General features: G+C 35.4%; 1 protein-coding gene across 1 annotated transcript; it reads right to left on the reverse strand.

Moving 5' to 3' along the window:
* Positions 1-14,938: 14,938 nt before the first annotated feature.
* LOC119662291 lies at positions 14,939-15,768 on the reverse strand. The gene has a single exon (XM_038071884.1). It carries the CDS (start codon positions 15,672-15,674, stop codon positions 15,075-15,077), a length of 600 nt encoding a protein of 199 aa, XP_037927812.1. The 5' UTR covers positions 15,675-15,768; the 3' UTR covers positions 14,939-15,074.
* Between the last annotated feature and the right edge of the window lie 6,818 nt (positions 15,769-22,586).

The raw sequence follows: 22,586 nt of genomic DNA on the forward strand, positions 1-22,586 counted from the left end.
TGGATGGATGCAGTTTCAACCAATTGAATTTTCAAAATTTCTCGTATTTTGCATACGCAGTTGAATGTAAATGGAAAAAATGGAACTTTATAGGCGGGGCGAAGGTGGGATTGTATGCATTTAATTAAAGTTTGAATTGCCAAATTTGCGTTGGTTAGGAGTAAATGCAATAAACTTGACATAAAGGAGAGATATATCTGCAGTAGGATAAAATAACATAAAATACAGATGTCAGTTCTTTTGCACCATAAGTAGTAACACTCTAAAGATGTTTATCAAATTAAAACCCTTTAGTATACCATTTAAATGACTTTCGTAAACTGGGATCTTTCGAAAATTTTGGCAAACGATAAATTTGGTTCGGAAAGAGCAAAATGTTCATACATTTTGATCTTGAAAACATAAAAATTCTTTATTATTTACCTTGTATATAATTACTTTCAGAACTTATCAGCACCAAACCACATCATTTTAAAATATTTCTTTTGTGGAGTGCAGCAACCTCGTAACGAGCATAAACCTAGTACACCTAAAAGGTGTAATCAAAAAATAGCGACAATTTTGAAATTGTGGGAACTATATAATGCTTATGGAATCGAATCCTTTTTGGATACTTATTGTAGTTAGTAACACATCACTCAATAAGTCGTGTGACTAAGTAAGAAAAACAAATTTTTTCTGTCAAAAATCGATTTTACTTATGAATATAATCTACTTCAAGAGCCATACAATTATTCCAACGTTTCTCTAACTTCTCGATGCTGTGCTTATAGAAGGATTTGTCTTTTACCTCAAAATAGGCTTCAGTTTTAGCAATTACTTTTTCATTTGAGATGAATTTCTTACCGGCAGTCAATTTTTTGAGAACATCGTGTAGCCAGTAATCGCTGGGGGCCAGATCTGGACTATACGGTGTATGAGGAAGCAATTCGAATTGTAATTCGTGCAATTTTACCATCGTTTTTATTGACTAGTGACACGGTGTATGAAACGAAATTTTTTTCTTCGCCATATGCGGTCATTATTTCACAATTTTGAAACGATACAGTAATGCCGTGTAGTAGTTACTATTTTAAACCCGATGATATTTCCCTTTTCGAGATAGTCAATGAAGATATACCATATGCAACCCAAAATACTGAAGTCATAACCTTCCCCGCTGACTGTGACTGTTGTGTCTTTGGACGCTTCGGACGTGGTTCACCGGCTGTAGTTCACTCAGATGATGATCGTTTTGATTCCGGAGTGAAGTGATGGATCCATGTTTCATCCATTATCACATATCGATGCAAAAAATCTGATTTATTACGTGTAAACATAGCCAAACACTGCTCTAAATCATCAACACGGTGTTGTTTTTGATCGACTGTGAGTAAACGCGGCACCCACTTTGAAAAGAGCATTCTCATGGTCAGATGTTCATGCATAATTGTAAACACACTGCCTTCTGATATCTTTACGGTCTCAGCTATCTCATGCAATTTCAATTTACGATCAGATATAACCAATTTCTGAACTTTTTTGACGTTTTCTGGAGTAACCACTTCAATTGGACGACAAGAACGTTCGTTATCATCGGTGTCCGACCACGTTTAAATTCAGCAACCAATAACAAATGGTTTTTTTCGATGGAGCAGAGTCCGGATAACACTTTTGAAGCCATTGCTGAGCTTGTGCAGTATTTTTCTCATCAAGAAGCAATGATAAATTAACACCCGAAATTGGTTTAAATCCATTGTTTTGAAAATAACAAAAGTAGCTTCACTTAAATGGCTGTCACGTTTTTTCTGACTAATCGAATGTCATGCCATTTTACACGTAGTCTTTTGAAGGTTGGTACTTCAAAAACATCATATGGATTTGACAATGGCAGCTCCATCTATGTGTCAGTCACACGACTTATTGAGTGATGTAATATACGCCAAGCAATTTGCCTTTTTTGAAACTGTCTGTTTAAATCTCTATCGTTAGAGTATCTATCGTCAAATTTGTTCTAATTAGCGTTTCTGAAAACTTTTTATCAGTTTGTGACTATTTTATTATACCACAGTAGTGGATTTTCTCATGTACTTAGTCTTTATTCCTAATAACCCTATAGTTATAATAATTATCCATTATATCGTTTTCTTTAATTTCATTTTGGCCTGTGTTACTCTCTTCTCCTTCAACTGGATGAACATTTGACTGATTTGATTTACATTCATATATTATCTCTTTTTAAAATTAACATATAACTGTCGTTATCAATATAAAACTAATGAATGAAGATATCTATTATATTGTTCAAAAGCTTTAACGCCTACGAGATTCAACACACCATCTTAAAAATTCCAGATTTACTAGACCTTTTACAGCGTATCCACTCCTTCAAATTATTTAGTTCTCTTATATCCTTTTTGTTGCTAAAAATAATTTATAAAATTGAAAAACTATAATTTATTTCTTGTCCCACTCATTCAATTTACGTGCTTTGGTCTTCAAAAATTTAATGATATGTCTTCAAAATACATTCAAAATGCAAAAATAAATTACAAATAAGCATAAAATAAAAAATATAATAAAAAAATTGAAATTTAAATTTAAATAAATTCTTTTGTGCACAAAGGATAATAAAGGCGTACATAAATTTTTTTGAGTCCTTTGCCATTTTCGCTGATATTGCTACCATCGTTGCAGCGGCAGCCGTTACTTGACTTGCATTTGCAGCATCTGCACTTGAAGGTATCCTTGAAAAACTCCGAACTAGTTGGGCGCATTGCAAAGCGAATCGACCGACTCCTACCCAATGCTGTTGCGTTTGTTGAGTTCGTTGTTCGGAGGTTTATAATAATATTTATCCGATCAAAAATATTAAATAAAATTAAATAAATTCGTCCATACGTCGCCTTTGTAGTTGTTGTGGTTCTTGGTACAGTGGCTATAGTCTAAACTTTCACTGAAACTTTATGGAACTGTTCTGATAGCTATTCCGCCCGCAGTGGTGATGATGCTATTGCTTTACTAATATTAGTCCTTGTTTAATATTAGTCTTTCTGGTGTACCTCTCTGCTCCCTTGGCTAGATTACGCATTGCTTTGTGCAGATTGTGAATTATTTCTCTGAATTGTATTTATTACTTTTAATAAAACTGAATCAACTAGGAAAACGAATGCATATTTCCTAGTTGTGATTTCCGTAATTGTTTTCATGGCATATCGCTGACTACTGCCATAACAAAGAGCACCAACCAAAAACCCAAAATTGTGCCTTCAGCCAAATAAAATTTGCAATTTTGCTCTTTTAAAAATTTTTTAATAATATTTTCGTTGTGTTCTTTTATTTATTTTTTTTCTGAACTTTGAATCTTTCTGAAATTCCGATTTCAATTGCTATAATAAAAGACTCGCAACAACCCAAATTTGTAATTTAGTGTAGTGTAAAATATCCTTTCTGGAGAACAGGAAAAGAACATAACACAGGTAAGTCACAAAACGATATAATAACCTCTGCAAGATAGGTTCACTTATTGTGTGTTTAGGTGGAAAAACAGCTCTTTAAAACTTTTTAATGAAAAAAACTCATTTAATGAAGAAAAAATACTAGAAAGACAACGTGGTCTGAATTATGATTAACATCCCTCTTAAGTACATTGCTGCATTCCTTGTCTTCTACATTCCTTGATTTAAAAACTTGTAAATGCGAAACGATTTTAACAAAAAAATTAATAAATAAAGTCGCTTTTTAATGAATTTGATTGCAATCGCTAAGTAATGCTTATTAGTATTAGTGTTAATCTCAAAATGTCAATTTCAAACATAATTTATCTTATACAAATGTACCTATACTAATAAAAAAAATATATATTCTACTATGTGTGCATTTCCGGTGCGGAACTCCAGAGGTGTATACTATAGGCATTAATTAACCTCCTTAACAGATCGATTGGTTTACGTTTTTGATCAGGTTTTATAAAGGTGGCATATCTAAGCACATCGGTAGTAGAAAACCGTCCGCTCGAACTACGTACCCTGGGTGCTGATCTGAAACTAAGGATATATACTCTTTATTTGTTATCAAATGATTGTGATCTATCACCACATGTACTTGTACATAACTGTTTTTCCATTCAGGCTTTATAACATTATGCAATCTGTGAATCTGTTTTATGGTCCTGCAATGTACACTTGCGAAATAAGAAATAGCTTTGTTAAATAACCAATAATTGCAAAAAAAACCAACACCTAAAAGTACTTGTGGGGCTAACGCCAGGTCATTAATATATGGACACCACATGCATACGGCGAGATACTCGTACGATAATGCAGGACTCAATCCTATGTCGAGAATATTGGCATGACAGAGAGGTGACCGTCCAGCCATTAGTTAATACTCAAAAACTTAAAGTGAAAACAGCACCTTCTTTTTGGTGATCTAATAAAGTTGAAATAATTTCTTAAGAAACTACCTAACTCCAATGAAATTTAATCCATTGACCTAAGTGAGGTTCGTCATATAAGGTTTACTTATTTTATTTTATTTTATACAATGTACAGTTAAAACAAAAATTAGTAGTATTATTTAATTAGTGATAAGATTTTAAAACTTATTGTTAGTCTCATTGGATGAGAAGATGCAATAAATAAATGTATGTTTAAAAAAAAATGCAGTAAACTCACTCATTAGCTGCTGTAAAATATTTTAAATGATGAAGGGAGGGCGGAATAGATAAAGTTTTCTTTTAGTTAAGTCATGTCACAGCAACGGGAAGTGGTTAACGCCGTCATCATACTATTGGATTAAAATAAGAGTAAAACATCTTCTTATTTTTATTTTATGTTTTTTATCTCTTTTTATATTATTTATAACAAAGCATTTGTATACCAAAGTTTTTAAATAAGTGCTATTCGAAGCGTTGTATAGCTGTACTCGCAACAACTTGCAGAGGTTTTCTTAAACATTGGTAAAGTACTCATCAAAAAGACATAAGATATGTTTTGCGATTCAGAACGATTTAGATTTCAGCATAACATATGTCTGTATGTACTTATGTGACTGGCTTTGTGCAATTTCTAGCTGGCGAATAGTAGTGTTTGAAGCTTTGCTAAATGCTACACAACCATATAGAAGTGACGGACGAATTATTTGGTTATATATCAGTTTCCTGTTCTTAGCATTGAGATTTTCATTTCTGAATAGCGGTTGGAGGTGATGAAGAATTTTGGTACAGCTAATTCTTTTCAGTTGAACATGTTTAAGCCATGTGAATCGTTTGTTCAACGTGATACCAAGATATTTAACGCTATCCTTCCAGTTTATTACCATATCACCCACTCTCACTCTCGACGGATTCTGTCTCCACTTACGCGGTATAAACAGAGCCTCAGTTTTTTTATTATTGACTTTTATTTTCCAGTTCTAGTTATACTCCAGAATGAAGTGTGTTGGTTATGTTGAGAGCACATTTATCTGAGTATAGCATACATGTATCGTCAGCATATAACACCAGAGTTGAAGGATCTAACATTGAGATATCAGATGCAGAAAAGTTGTAGAGAGTGGGGGAAAGTGGCGATCCCAGAGGAACCCCTGCTTCTTTAGTTGAGACTGACATAGCTTTCATAATATAGAATCTATTTAACAAAACTCTTAACACAATTTCATTAACATGACTTTCTTAATACAACTTTCCTAACAACACTTATTTAACATAAATTGATCTTAACATAACTTATTAGAATACACTACAATACAATATTGAATATATCGACAATTAAACAACCACACTTGAAAGACAACTCAGTAATTATGTATGTTTGACAGTAAGTTCCAAAAACTCTCCAACAATTATGTATACCAAAACAACAACTATAATTCTCAATCAATTTGGAATGATTGAAGTATATTATATAAAACAAAATTATTTGGGTATATGAACTAAATTTTAATGTAATTTTTTAACAAATCGTTCTTGATGTATCTTCATCATTTTTTACGTTATGAAATGTAGTTGGAATATATTAAATCAAACCGAATTTTTTAAATGTACTTATAAAATTTTAATACCATTTTTCAAATTATTATCCTTGTTCTCTGCAGCTACTTTTTAGTGTTCCAGTTCTCAGTCTCCAACACTTAATATAAGCCTTCCAGACAATATATGTCAATGTGAACAGACAGTTCAGTTTTAAAACTTATTTATTACACAGATTTAGATTATTGGTCGCATTCAATTTAAGTTTAATTTTAAAAACTCAACGTAGTCTCCTTTAATTTTTATAATATTCCTTACCCTATTTATTACATTTTTATTACATTCCTTACCCTATTTAAACCTAAAATTATATATCGGTACCTCAACTTTGAAGAATTTTAGCTGTAATTACTTATTTTGCTCTACAACCGAATATTTCTTCCGGTCTTTGGTAAAATTGAAATTGCAAAATATATTGATTTCTTTGTTAGATCAACTTTAGACTATTAAGACTATTAGACTATTTAAATACAAACGTTTTGAGAAGCTAAATAAAAAATGGAATAAAAATTCAGAATCAGACGAATCAAACCAATATAGAAATATCATTTTTTCGAAATTATTTTGAAAAATTTAGATTGCAAATCAAAATAGCTTCATTTAAAATTGAACAAATTTTATTAAAAATTTAAATATATTAATTTTATTAAGTTATATATATTAGTTTTGTTAATATTAAATACAGTCAAACCTCTCCATAGCGAACCTCACTGTAACGAATTCCTCTCTATAACGAAGTTTTGTTGAAGACATAGCGATTTTCATATATTTGAACCTCTCTATAGCGAACCTCAACTTGTCACTTATGAGAAACTTCTTTGTTGCAAACTATTAGAACTTGTTAGAAGATTTGGATTTGGAAGAGTTCCTTAATAAGGAAGAAGTAAAAATGTCTGAACAAACTAAAATTTTAGGCTTACCAATATACAATTCATGTTTTTACTGTTATCTTTATATATATAATTCTTCTGTACGTGTGTTGACAGTGAATTCTGTCGGCTGAACCGATTTTGATGAAATTTTTTGTGTGTGTTCAAGTGGATTCAAAGATGGTTTAGATTCACAATTTGGTCCACTGGATAATGTTTTTTTAATTATTATACAGTTTTTTGGTGTTCATATACATTTATATCAGACATTTAAAATTTATTCATGCTTACTTTAATTTGATTAAAAAGTTTAAAGTCTCTAAAATGAATCGTTCGACTACCCCATTGAATTTTTGAATTCACTGGATTTACTAGAAATGCCATCACATAACTTAAGATTAAAAATTGGCTCACCTATAATTATGCTGAGAAATTTAAATGCATAAAAAAAAAATTATGGGCAATGTACTTGAAGCTACAATTTTGAATGGCAAATTTGAAGGTGAAGCTGTTCTCCTACCACGAATCCCAATGATCCCTTCAGACTCACCCATTCCATTCAGACGTCTGCATAAGAGCCCTAGTGGCCTTCTTCATGATCTCCTCAATGTAGTGTTTTCAGTTGAGTTTTTGGTCGAGATATAGGCCCAAGAACTTCTACCACAATGCGATCGAGTCTGACAGGCATCAGATGTTCGACTTTATATTTTTTTTGTAAAGGTTACAACTGTAGTTTTAGCTGTTTTTATACTCAGTCCTACCTTCTTGCACCAGTTTCATGTACTTTCTAATCCATATTGGATTCTGTCGCATAGAACAATTTCAAATTTTCCTCTGCTTGTTATGATCATGTCATCTACATAGCCTTGTCATGTGAAGTATTGTCAAAGGCATCTTCTATATCTGAAAAGGCGCATATTGATATTTCGTTCTTCTCTATACTAACCCTTTCATGTTTGTTAACTCAAATAATGCGGTTTCAGTGGATCTCCTCGCCCTGTAAGAATGTTGGCATGGATGTAATGGGGTAATTACAAGTGCTGTCATTCTGTTGAAGTTATCCACAACTTTTGTAATGTTTTTGGCATGAAGGATGTGAGGAGTGAATCCTTCTTCCCTGTTTTTGGTATGGAAACCACTTTAGCCTTTCTGCAATCGTTTGGTATATATCCAAATGCATTGCTAGCCCTAGTTATCTTCGTCAGCGATGTTACCAAATATTTTATTCCCTGTTGAATAAGTGCCGAAAGTATACCATCTGTGCCAGGTGATTTATATGGTTTGAAGGTTTTATAGCTATCGTACATTTTTTTCTTGGCTATAGCCCAGGCGTCTTTATCTGCTAATTCCTGATTAGTATTCTCAGTTGCTTGTTCCTTCATGCTAGAGGATTCTGGGAATTGAGTCTTGAGATGTAATAAGATCATTTCCTCCTCACTTATCATGTACGTATTGTCATCTTTTTTCAGATAGGTTGAGGAGAGTGTTTTCACTCTGGCCCATACTTTGCAGAGTCTAGCTGCTTCCGTACTGTATTCTATGCTGTTACAGAACATCCTGAAGCTGTCTCTTTTTCCTCTTCCAATTTCCTTAATATAGAGAGTGAGAGTGCTTGAATGTCTTTGAACCATTGTTCTCAATATCTTTAGTTTATGGTTCCACCAAGGTACGTCCCCGGCTGATTTTATTGAGCTTATCGGGTAGTTACTTTCGTATGTATCAATAATGGCATTGCTGAGGTTTTCCATTGTGTATTCCAGTTGTGTTGCATGCTGGATATTCTCCTTATATCTAACTGACTTAGGTTAACCTCTAGTTTCGTCTGATGTTTTTCCCAGTCTGTTTTCCTATGGTTCCTAGTTATTCTATTGATATGAGGTGCTTCTTCAATGTCAAACCTTATAATTCTGTGATCTGACATCAATGGTTCATTAAAAACTATCCAGTTCTTAACTAGTTCGCTACCTAAAGTATTTCCTAACATTATGTCTAGAATCTTTTCACGTACCCTTGTTACAAAGGTTGGCGTATTTCCTATATTAATAATTTCTAATTTATTTTTAATCATATTTTCTAAAAGGTTCAAAAGATGAGTTCGTTGTTGTCTGTGCTCCCCCAAACCGCGTTGTGTGAGTTTAAGTCATAGCCGAGTATAAGCGGTAACCTTTTATTCATGCGGTACTTCACCATTCTGCATATACCCTCAGGTGGTACCTGAGTTTCGTGACTTGGTAGATACCCGGTTGCTAAAACGATGCTCCTGGCATCCCCGTTGATGTTAATGAAAATCTGATGTAGATTTATTTGAGCAATTTTTCTACTGGTCATAGATGTTGTTTATGCCTTAGTTTTCTTCTTTGTCAGTGGGACATCATTGATATCCGATAGAGAAACTCGCTCAGATTCTTCTGCTTCCACCAAGTTTAGCAGCGTCATGTCGAGGTCATCAATGTCTTCATTTTCATGAGGTAGGATGCTGATTTCCTCAACATGTTCGCTTTTTGCAGCCTCTACTTCAATACTTCTTACCACAACTTCCGGTATTTTTACCCCCAGAAATGGTGACGTTTCATTATCTTCAGTTACTATCCGTCTTGTTCTTGTGGAGGTGAACAGAGATAGAGCTGAACGTGTAGGCAATTCTAAATAGTGTCTAACAATCGGTCGACGATCCTAATCGTTAGCAGCTTCCCATTCTTCGTCTCCTTGCTTTTGAATGTTCTCCACAGATGTGTGTGGAGTCCTTCATTCTGTGTTACCATCAGCTTCAGCAGTTTATCGTTTTCGACATCTGCTGCCCTGGGGAGGTGAGCCGTCATAATGTGAACACCGGGTATGTTTCCACCGATGCACGTGGTCAGCTGGGTACCTTTCCAGTTTTTAAGTTGTGGTATTACTTCACAGATTCAATCAGCCATTTCTTTGCTCGTACAGTCTACCAGTATAAGACCTTGTCGAAAGTTAAGAGATCGTCCACTCTTACTTGCTCATCCCGGGTGAGAATAGATTCCGGGTGTAGAACAGGAAGAATTGACAATCTTATACCCTTATCAATAATTACGTAGCCTGACTCCAGCACAAAGACATCTGTTGATGAAGCTTTGTAGTTTTTGAATAGATGCTCGCGTAAACCATGCTGCCATGGTTTACTACCTTACAACAGTACTGATTTAACACAGGCGTTAAATATTGTAATCTATGTGCTCTGAGTTAGGGTGCGACTTCTTCATATCCTGAGTGTGCTGAAATATACTCGAGCTTTGCGTAGTCGGTTTTCAATGTCCGTATTGGCTCCTCCGTATGTTGCAACTTTACTACCAAAGTATTTAAATTCACAAACATCTTCGATCGGTATATCCTCACCATAAAGTGGAGTATACATAACTAGTAATTTATAATTAAAAATTTTTTTATGAGAAATGAAGGTTGCATAAAATTTTAAGACTATATGAAAACTCATACTCGTCTAGCTCATAATGGTCTATTACTGTTGCTCGTCCTTTGGCACCATTTTCACTCCTTTTATGCAATATATTTTGTGTTCTTCTTTTATTTAAAAGACAAAAACTTACACATTATCGTTTTCAGAAAGATTATTTGCGTGATATCTCAATTTAAAACTCATCATGTCTATATTCTCACATCACAAAGTTGGGCAGTACAAACCAATGACTAAAGGATAAATTACTGTACGAACTCCAACCATATACGTGTTCTTTTTTCTGAACAGACTCGATACAGTTCATGGTGGCTCGGCGGGCGCCACTCGTCCATCTTATGCCTTTATGTTTGTTTTGCATAGTTTATTGTGCTGATGTATAGTGTTTGTTGCTATAGTTGTTATTCGCAGTGTTGTAGTGTAGTGTATCTCGCACGATTCCACCGACAGCACCATGTCCTCCTCATCACCACGCACATCAAATTTGAAAGTAGTCACCGTAGTCACATTTAAAATCACTTTGGACCATCGTGTTATGAATAAATAATCACCAATACCAGCTTGAATTACTTTGCTGCAACGATACTTTTGCAGTTAACCTATCACTCAAGCAGCAGAGCAGAACTGCATAGGGGCAGGTAAGAGATGGTATTGTAACAACTTCAGTCATCAAGTTGTTTATGGCTGGCTTGATTGATGCCAGCTATTAGTCGGCTTAGTTTGCATGTGTGCATGCAACAGAGCCCATTTTTCATTCATTCTGACCATTTTTTTCGCCCTACGGTAAGCGCCTCAGGGAGTTATGATGTGTTAATAATGGCATAATATACATGATTTGTAGGCGTCACCTGTGAAAGTGGCAGAGGTTGTTAACGTCAAATGAGTTAGTTTTGAAACTCAATGTTTTTATCCTAAGTTAAAGCTGTTTTTGTCAGAAAATTTGTGGATTTTTGGTGAAGCAAATTCGTGGCTTCCGTAGACTAATGAATATATTTGGTGATGCAAGAAGAAGGGAACTAGTGTTTGTCATGTGAATGCCTTTAATTTGCATTCAATGCTGAAGAATAATACTCTTTATGTGAGCTTTGTTTATATTCTGTGTACATAAAATAAAGAGAAACATGATACGGGAGTTTACGAAAATAGTAGAGATATATTCTCTACTAGAATAGAATAGAATATTTCTCCACACAAAACAATAATTATTCTGATCTTATAAGTTTCCTGTCTTTAATTAAATAAGTTACAGATCGTAAGCTTCATGTTTAGATAGAGGGATTTTTCGTTATGAAAATAACACTTACAATACTCGTTTGGGAAGTTACCGCTAAATGAAAATGCACAACTTTTAATTACTTTTAATTTTTGCTCTTTTGATTTCTGATCTTTAATCTTAGCCCTCTCTGAGTTCCGCACATTTGGTGTCACAGTATAATAATTTTTGGGAGTCTCAAAATATTCATTAGTTGCAGAGACTACGTTTGACTACTCATATGAATAAAATTATTTGTCAACGAGAGGTTATTTTAAATCTTATTATACATAAAGACTAAATGGAGCCAGATCTACTGAATCCGGTTAATATGATACCACTGATCAATTTTGTTATTGCCTTGTTAAAGGTCAAATTAGTGCGTTGTCTTTGTAAAATGCCGTTTTCACTCCTTAATTTTACCTTTTAGGTTATTTAAAAGCATCCCAAAACTCTGTTGTTGTTTTACTTTTTTCGAACTTGTTTATCATAATTATGCCATGATCATTCTAAAAACGTTTCTTGCTGAAGCAAGTTCATAAAAAGTACGCTGTTTCCAATGTTCTTTCGTTTTCAGAGCATATTGATGAATGATGGCTCATCTCTTTAGAATGATGACCAATTTTTTGTAATGTGGGTCTATAGGAAATAGGAGCGAACTAAGCAATCATTCGTGAAAAGCTACTGCCGGCTCAAACAACCGGTTAAATTATGATCTTATCAACCTATCACGCGCATAACTAAAGTCTACAAGACCTTTGATATCTCTAACTCAATATCTCTAACTGCGATTTGAAACTCTTAATTGAGGAGGAATGGCATATTAGCTGCAAAAATTTTAAAAATTCAATCACAACATTTTCACTATATGATGAGTGCAATTTAAATATTCAAGCACCAATGCCGAAACGACAAAATGGTTTTTAAAAACCAGTTCAGCGTTTCTATGAGACAAAGTCTGATGAGATATTTTAGTAAAAATAATTAAATCTATATATATATTTACATATGCTGCTCATATAACTATTTGTTTGAAATTTTTTGTTGTGGATTTCCACACGATAAATAAACAATCTACAGTTATAGTATTAAGTACCGATAATACTCTTCTGGATAACAGAGTTCATTTTCGCTCCATTTTCAATAAATACTGCAAGCATCTGACGCTTGCAACTCAGCATCAAAGTAGATTTGCTAGAATCCATTTTTATTAGAGGTGCTTAATAATTACTTTATTTTGGAAAACCTAGATTTAGAATTAAATAATATTTTTGTGTACTGTAAAGTGAACAAGAAAGTATATACATCTTAAGTATGCACACCTCCAATATCGCATTTTTAATGAAATAGAAAAGATCAAAAATTCACACATCTTAAAGGCTGCAAATGAATGCTTCTCTTTCGATTTAGAAATTGATAGCTTGACTCTGTCAGATTTGGCAAATTTATGACTACCATAATTATAAATTTGATAATTGATTTATTAAATATAAACTTGAAAAACTTAAAAAACAAGAGGTAGAAGGCGAAAATAAAACAACAATTTTATCATTTATTCAGAACTACATTCTGCACATTTTCAATTTCGTGTATTTACGGGTACCTGTTGCAAAATAGTTTCTATGTTTTAGTAAACTAAAAATAGAAAAAAAATAAACACTGAAGAGCCCAACCACAAACTCATAAATAAGAATCCAGAAAAAAGAAGTCTATAAACGCAACAATAACAACAATAAAGCGAAGGCGCATGCTCACAAGCTACAACAGCCCTACACTACGAGTCTTTCCAGAGATCGCTCCAAGGAAAAAAGAATTTCAGATTTTTAAGAAAAAACCAAGAAAAATGAAACTGAATAAATATAAAGAGTAAACGGCTAAATTGCTGCCAAACATAATCCCACCAACAGCTACACTTCATCAAAACTGTGAAATAAACCATGCGCGCTGGGCTCGGAAGAACGCTGAAGCTTAACTCAGACTTGATTGCGTTGTTGATGTACATATGTCCTGGCAACAAAACCCGTTCATTATAAAGGAGTCAAACGACTTAAAAACGCAACTCAAGAATCGAATCAAATTAATTATTACTCACTGCAGCCGTAAAGCGAAAACTAAACAAGAAAAATGTGCAAATTAAATAATAAATGGAAAAGAATGCTAAGTCTTAATCACAACAAAATGAAGAAACCACTAAACGAGCAGCAGTCAAATACTATAGTCCTACAAACAGGCACACCAATATTCGCGCATATCGACAAACAATCAGAAATAGAGGCAGTACCATTTGATTTATATTCGCAGACGCATACCTCCGAATAAGCCTCCACTAAAGCACAGTACATATCATGCCGCGCCGCTTACTTGTCGTAAGCGTTTGTACAAAAATGTTGAGTTTTGGATTAAGTCTCGAGAAATTGACTGATTGCATGCGTGTGAGTTTTTTTTAACAAGAATAACTAAAGAAGAATTATTAGATAAAAACCTTTATTCCCAATTTCAATAAAATAACAATTAAATATTTATATTGTCTAACTGCTGCAAATTGCTACTCGGTAATCCCAATATGTTAAGATAATATATGGTAATGCACGATGAGATCTCACCACTGCGTTTCATATACAATGTTATGCAGAACTTCTAACACAGTCGATATTCCGCTAAAGTAATATATTGATTCTGACAAACAGAAAATAGATAAGTTCAGCGAGAAACACACACCTACATACAACCTATCTTGACCTATCTTATATATAAAAATCTCCAGCAATCTCGTTGGTATAAATCAACGCTGACACGTAGATTCAGCTTTGTAGTAGGTAAGCTGACGAGTCACTGTCTGCAAGGAAACCATGCTGCAAAATGAAGTGGACTTACTTCTTAGAGAATCTCACTCAGCTACAACACCTGACGTGAAAGAGCATTTTTCGATTTATTAAATGTTCAAAATGATTTCAAACCATTTTAGTTTTAAGCATCAACACAACACTTATGAGCCTTAGTGGATCAGAAAGAACATTATAATTACTCAATTGAATTTTACAAACGCTATATACCTAAACCTAAATTTAGGTTTAGGAGAATAATTTTAATTTTAATTTTTTTTTTAATTGGGTATTTGTTATATATAATGAGGTATACTGAATGTTTACACGTTTATATTATTCTTGCATGTAATCCTACACTATATTGGCAATACTTTACCTATTTTCCTAAAAAGACTGCATTCCTTTTTTAGAAGCCTAGTGTTAAGTTATTGTAAAATAAAACAGTTTGCAAAGCTTTTAAGATTTTAACCTAGTTTATTTATTATATTGATAGTAGCAGTTTTTAATATATATATTATTTCATTCGCTACAAAGCAACCAAAAAAACCTCCACTCTACGCGTCGTATTTCGCCATACTCCTCTTTAAACGTCAAACGCTCGATTTGCTATTTTTGCACACTCATGGTTGCATTTTCGTATTTTAATTTTTCGTGTTTTTACAGTCGGCCTCCTGACATCTCAAAGCGACCCCGCTTTGTCCGTCGATTCGGCAACGTTATCATTGTCGTCATCATCGTCGTTATCAGCCTCGCTGCTACTGTCATCGTAAGGCAACTGACACCATCGCTTGATCTTATCGAACGAATACACCGAGGTGTACTGCCGCTGTGTTCGTTTGGAGTTGGGTAAATCGTTGACTACATATCGGTCTTTGTCGAGTACTTTAGTAATAATGAAGGGGCCTTTATAACGCGGCTCTAGTTTCCTCGACTCACCCGTGCTATACGGCTCGTTTTGGACTAATACTAGATCACCCTCTTGAAATTTCGTTGGCTGTAAGTACCGCTTGTCGTATCGGCTTTTAGCTTTAGCTCGCTCATCAGTAATTCGTTCTGCAATCGTTCTGCGTAAATCCGTTAATTGATCAGTAGTCAGAGTGTCGTCGTTATGTAGAGTTAGAATTAATGCGTTCTGAAGTATATCACGAGGTTGATAACCATACAGCAACTCGTACGGTGTGCATTTCGTTGTCGCATTCTCCATCGTATTTAGGCACCATTTCAATCTTACCATATTTTCGTCCCATCGTTTGTCAACCGTATTTGTTGGTAACAGCATCGATAATATTGTTCGATTAGTCCGTTCGGCATGAGCATTTGCTCGTGGAGTTCTTACTGCATTTTTAATATGTCGAATATGGTTCCGAGTACAAAACCTCTCGAAATCTTTTGCTGTGAACGCAGTCCCTCGATCAGTAATTATTTTCGTTGGCATTCCACAGTAACTTATAACTTCATTTAATGCGCTGAGTACGTGCTTTGTCGCGGTACTTTTAACTGGCTTTAGTACGGTAAATTTCGTAAAAGCATCTACTATAACGAGTAGATATTCATTTCGTTTCACACTTTTAGGAAATGGTCCTAAGTGATCCATATGTATGGTCTTGAATGGTACAGATTCTATTTTATCGAAATGGTAAATTCCTTCCCTTTTCCCCCCTGGCTGTTTATTATACGCACATTCAACACAAGATTTAATATAATTCTTTGTGAAGTTTCGCATTCGTGGAAACCATAGATGGGTTTTAATTCGGTTTATCGTCTTTTTAACGCTCATGTGTCCTGCGCTATCATGACAGTCCCGAAGAACTCGATGTCTTGAACGTTTCGGCACGACCCATAAAAGCTTATCATCAACCATACGATACAGCCGACCGTTATGTATTTTATAACCATCGCTTTCATGCTGTTGCCGACCGTTATCGTTATGTGATTGCTGACCGTTTTTACGTTGACGTTGCTGACCGTTTTTACGTTGACGTTGCTGATCGTTTTGACGTTGACGTTGCTGATCGTTTTGACGTTGACGTTGCTGACCGTTTTTACGTTGACGTTGCTGACCGTTTTGACGTTGACGTCGTCGACGGTGTTTACGTTGACGTGTCTCATCATTTGGCTGTTGTTGCCCATCGTAGTTGTGATGTTCTTGACGACCCGAGTTACGCTGTTGATCGTTATCATAACTACGATGTGACAGACCATCGCCACATTGCTGCAGATCACATTGTGACTTTATTTGTTGCTGATTATCGTTATCGTGCTGTTGCTGACCGTTACCGTTATGTGATTGCTGACCGTTTTTACGTTGACGTTGCTGACCGTTTTGACGTTGACGTCGTCGACGGTGTTTACGTTGACGTGTCTCATCATTTTGCTGTTGCTGCCCATCGTAGTTGTAATGTTCTTGACGACCCGAGTTACGCTGTTGATCGTTATCATAACTACGATGTGACAGACCATTAATATTTCTCGATACTGTTTTCCGTATAAGACTGCACTGGCTACCTGTATCAAGTAGTGCTGTACATTGTCTACCATTTATGTATACTTCTCTGATCGATTCTTTGGTGCGTTCAATTCGACGCACACTTGACTCCCCACAGTGCGTACTCTGACCTTTTGGGTGAACTCTTCCGCAATTGTTACACCGTTGTCTACGTTGTGGCTTTGAACATTCGCGCGAAAAATGTCCCGCTTCACCGCAATTGAAGCAAGCTCTAACCTTCGGTTCCGTTCTAAACTGTTTCTGTCCGGAGTTTTCATTTGCGTCTACACTTACGCTCGAATTTATTATCGGATTTGACGATGAATTTGCCAAAGCTATTTTGTTCGTTCCATGTTGCATATTGCGTAAAAAGTCCTCAATACCTTCGCGAAAATCTTTTAAATTATTAAACCGTAGCGGTGCGATCGCCGCTTGCAATTTAGTGTCGTTTAGTCCATTGCGAGTATATTTTATAATGGCACTATCACTTATCTTGTATCGTCGGCCAAGTGCCGCAATTCGAAAACAATAGTCAATGATGCCTTCATTAACATTACGTACCGCTTGACTCAATTCAAAATTAATGTCAGCTTCGTCACATTTTACATCAAATTCTGCACGCAACTTATTCGAAAAACTGCTCCACTCGCTATCGAATTCTTGTAGAGAATCCAGCCACAACCGCGCTACTCCTTTTAACTTTCCGTAAACGGCTAGCAATAGTTGTTTTTCATTCCATTGGAATGCATTAAGAGATCTTTCGACGCGATTGATAAATTGTCCAACCGTAAGACCATTTTTATCTGTTGGATCGAACACGGGTATCGTTTCGCTGATATCTTTTACCGACCCATGTTGTGGTAAATCGTTAACCACTGTAGATGTAATTTCCGTCTTCTGATTTTCATTTTTTTCGCTCACGTTTTCCGTAGGTTTACTTCGTATCACGTTTTCTATGCCCATTACAAGTTGTTGAATCATTCGTTCCATATTATCTATTCGTGAATTGATCACATCTACCGGCTCGCGGATTTCGTCTGCTTTCAGGTGCTCTGTAAGACGCAATACTAACTGCGCTTTGTTGCCCGTCGTATCTAAACCTTCTTCCTCCAACGCCTCCTTCAGCTCGCTTAAACGCATATCCTTCAACTTCACCATTCTCATTTTATTACCGCCGTTAATTTATAAACAACAAATTTCGTTCCCGTTTCGTTTTGTTTTTCTTTATACCTTAACTTCGCTTTCGCGCATGTTAATGTGTTGAAGCGCTAGCGCTCCCACGGACACACTCACACGTTTCGGCTAGGCGCTGTTTATCCCACTTCTGATTTTTGTTAAGTTATTGTAAAATAAAACAGTTTGCAAAGCTTTTAAGATTTTAACCTAGTTTATTTATTATATTGATAGTAGCAGTTTTTAATATATATATTATTTCATTCGCTACAAAGCAACCAAAAAAACCTCCACTCTACGCGTCGTATTTCGCCATACTCCTCTTTAAACGTCAAACGCTCGATTTGCTATTTTTGCACACTCATGGTTGCATTTTCGTATTTTAATTTTTCGTGTTTTTACACTAGTTTATACACTATTTCAGTTAGTGATCCGTTTTTGTGTATTTAAGTTGACAAACAAGGATGTGCAATTTTCACTATAACACAACAAATTGGCAGAGTTTGAAATCTATGACACAGACTAAGCGAAATTGAATATGCTGATCACTCAGTTTTTGTAAAAAACGACGTATGCTAGTCTTCAGACTAAAACATTTACCAGATACTAAGAATACTGTGACCAAGCACGCTCAGATATGAACGTTTGTAGATCAACAATTGATTGGAGTATACATTCAAATGAAAGAGGCATCGAAAGGAGAGATGATCTTAAATCATAAGATCAACATTGTAACGACACAAATTTACAAAGTAAATTTCTGTGCTACATAAAACAAGAAGCAGAGAAAAACACAGTCTGTGTGTTAAATAACCGCCACCACTACACATAATATATCTAACAACTCACATGAAAATCACTGAAGGCGACTTAACTGGAAAATATAAAATTGAATTAAAATATTTATTTGAAATATCATGGACATTACCTGGGATCCTCGATGCCAATGTGCCGCGGGCATCGCTACATGAAATGTGCAAATTCTAAAAATATACGAAAAACAAAATCAACGTTTGGTTAAAACTTTTATGAATGGAACACTTATAAACGCAACAACAATGAACAATTATCGGCGAAACATGTGTAAATTTTAAACAAATGTCTATTTTTCTACAATTATATAGAAATAAAACAAAACACAAAACAATGTAACACTTATCACAGAAAACACGTTTAATTATTGAACAAAGATCTATTTGAAATATATATAAATAAAATAATACACAAAACAATTTAACACTCATGTTTGTACAATTTTATTTTTATAAACAAAACACAACAAAACAAAACTAAGCACGCCAACATCAATTTTATTTCTTTTAATATTTCTTTTCTGTTCACATTTAGATAATATTAAATTCACAGAATATATATGTATATTTAATACCTTGTTTTGTAGTATTAAAACACTTTACTTTTAATATAATAATATTTAATATAATATAAACTAAAAAGGAATAACACACGAAATAAATAAACACGGCGCGTAGTAAAAGTACTAAAAAAATCACGGCGAAGCAGAAGAAGTGAGAAAACAGTAGAACACAAAGTTCAACTTCACGGCGAAGTCAAGTACAGCAAAGAATACCGGTACGCTACACCAAAAAGCTCCGGTATGCTCGATATAAAAGGAGGTACATTTCGTATAATCAGGGACTTGGGTTGCGACAAGTGAAAGAGCAAGTACTCTGGCTCATTGGGCCTTCTGGTAAATTTTACCAAACTTGAAATTTTACTTTTCTTGAAACAAGTACACTGGCCTATTGGTCATCTGGCACATTGTGCCACAAATCTGGTTCTTTGAGTCAAACGTAGTGTAAAATTCCTTTCCTGTCTTATATGTATATTTTTTTAACCTGGCTTATTCGGTCAAATAGTTTTTTACAGCACGGAGGAAACGTTTTGTTTATTTTTTTTATAACAGAAGAGGGGCTTAAGAAGTCACACGGGTTTTGCTAAGATTCTTTTAACAAGCAGTATATGGAGAAGTGGGAAATTTTGGCATCAACATAATTTTTTTTATTTATTATTAGAAATGTTTCCAATGAATTTTAATTAAACTTTGTTAATCATAAGTTTTATGAAATAAATAAAGTTATATATATAATTTATACATATAAATCACGTTCTGTTTTCTTCTAAAACCAACGTCTCGGCAAAATTATAAATATATTGTCACGACTCTGGACGACGGCTGAGGATACCCCAGCAAAAACTAAAAATTTTTGAACGTCACCAAAAGTGTCGTTACAATTGGCGCCCGAGCAGGGACCCGGTTTTAGAAAAGAACGAACGTTGAACAGGGACGTTGTTTAGAAAAGAACGAACGTTGAGCAGGGACCTGGTTTTAGAAAAGAACGAACGTTGAACAGGGACCTGATTTTAGTAAAGAACGAACTAGGAACAGGACGAGTAAGTGTACAAACGTTTAACGCAAAGAGTCATTAGACGGTACACGAGGTAACATGGTCAAAACAGCATGGATTTCGATAGCGCGTAAAGAGGATTTGGTTCAAATTCTAGAAGAAATTAAGATCAGTACATCAGGAACCGTTGAGGAACTACGGAAGCGTGTACGTGATCATCTAGCAACTGAGGAGTACACGGAAAAATTACTAGACATAATTATGGACATGGAAACTAAATACGATCGCAGTCTCTCACCCAAACCTCCAGGCTTCGAAATCGACCCACCAAGAATACACATCTCAGAGCCAACCATGATGAATAGCAAATTTGAGGACATAGCGCGAATCGCCAATCAAGTGCGTAATTGGGAGGTACATTTTAATGGTGAAACAAGTCCATTACCATTTTTGGAAAATTTGGAAACACTCTCCGAAACTTATAACATTCCCCGAGACATTCTGCCAAGACTTATGCCAGAAATACTGAAAGGAAAAGCCCTAATGTGGTTCCGGAATAACAATCGGAAGTGGACACACTGGTCAAGTTTTGTTCAGGATGTTCGAGAGTTTTTCTTGCCTTCTAATTATTTAGAGCAATTAGAAGACACAATTCGGAACAAATACCAGAAGAAGACGGAGTCATTCCAAGACTATGCCCTGGCACTACAAGAGTTGATGCGATATGCTGAGTTAACAGAAAGACAACAGTTAAGTCGGATTTACCGGAATAGTAGACCAGAGTATCAGCTCCAGATCAAACCGCGTGAATTTAGCTCCTTGGGAGAATTAAGCAAACTAGCAGAAGAATTCGAACGTCTTACACAACTAAGTAGTAGAGAACGCCAATGCACTCTTGATTGGTCACCACCGATTGCCATTAATAGAAGACAGAGCGAAAAGGTGGACGTGCGTAATGCTTGTCGTAGATGTGGGGAAAGAAATCATTTTGCACGAGAATGCACAAAGCCTAGGAGACTTTTTTGCTGGAGTTGTGGTACTATAGGCCGTCGAACGATCGAGTGCTGCAGGGAAAATCCAACATACAGAAATCATCAGAGGCCATCGGGAAACGCTTTGGGGGTTGTCACGCCAGGCGGAATGACAACCACCCAAACATTTTATCCGTCAAATTAGAATCCAGTCAACCAAAACTGATGCAAGAAAGTATAGTCCAAAATCAAAGCATTAAATCGAATCATCATATCCAACTGAGGAGTAACCAGCAACCGATTCCACCAGTCGCAAAACAAGCAACAGCAATTAGTAGGCCAATAACAAATATACTACCAACGCTAAATATGCCACACCAAAGTAATTCACAACCACACTTAGTACCATTACAGGAAAAACCACACAAGGAGGCAGTTCATAAATGCATCGTAACTCCTCCACAGAGTTCAACGTCTCATAGGGAAAGTCCAGAAGTAGGTTATCAACAAGCATATGCACAACAGTCGCTAGTTAACTACAATCAGAATACGCAACCACGAGAGCAAAAGTATCAAACCGAAGAGCATGACTTATCATCACGTCCAGCACTGCCACAACGTTTAATGATAGTACCGGAGTCATCACATGTCAATCATCCAGTACTACCAACTTCTACAAGTTCAGAATCATCATCGCAAACGCCACAGGGGCATTCACAAGGTAATTTTAAATCACCATCGCAAACGCCACAGGGGCATTCACAAGGTAATTTTAAATCATCATCGCAAACGCCACAGGGGCATTCACAAGGTAATCTTAAATCATCATCGCAAACGTCACAGAGTCATTCGCAAGGTAATTTCAAATCATCGTTACAACCAAAAGAACTTGAGCCACAGCCGCCATCTTCGGTTAATCAGTCACAGTCACCACGAGAAGCACCACCAAGAGATAATCATCAATCTGGTCAACCAGCATCTTCGTCATCAACTACATCGCTACAGAGGAATTCTACTATAATACAGCCAGTATCGGATAATCGTCATGTACAACTTACAAATTCATTAGGTCCATTAGTTATCAATGTTTCAGATAGTAAACTTAACACGGAACTACCAAGCCAAGGAACTCAAGCAAAGGATAAAGTCAAGCATGACAGTCAACAAGAAACATGGTCACCACAAGAGGAATTGAA

The sequence above is a fragment of the Teleopsis dalmanni genome, chromosome X, assembly GCF_002237135.1.
Source record: "Teleopsis dalmanni isolate 2A chromosome X, ASM223713v2, whole genome shotgun sequence".
NCBI classification, from domain to species: Eukaryota; Metazoa; Arthropoda; class Insecta; order Diptera; family Diopsidae; genus Teleopsis; species Teleopsis dalmanni.

Bases quoted from the DNA above. Each gene is read 5' to 3' on its own strand.
- LOC119662291 (XM_038071884.1), bottom strand. From the start codon at position 15,674: ATGCTGTTACCAACAAATACGGTTGACAAACGATGGGACGAAAATATG.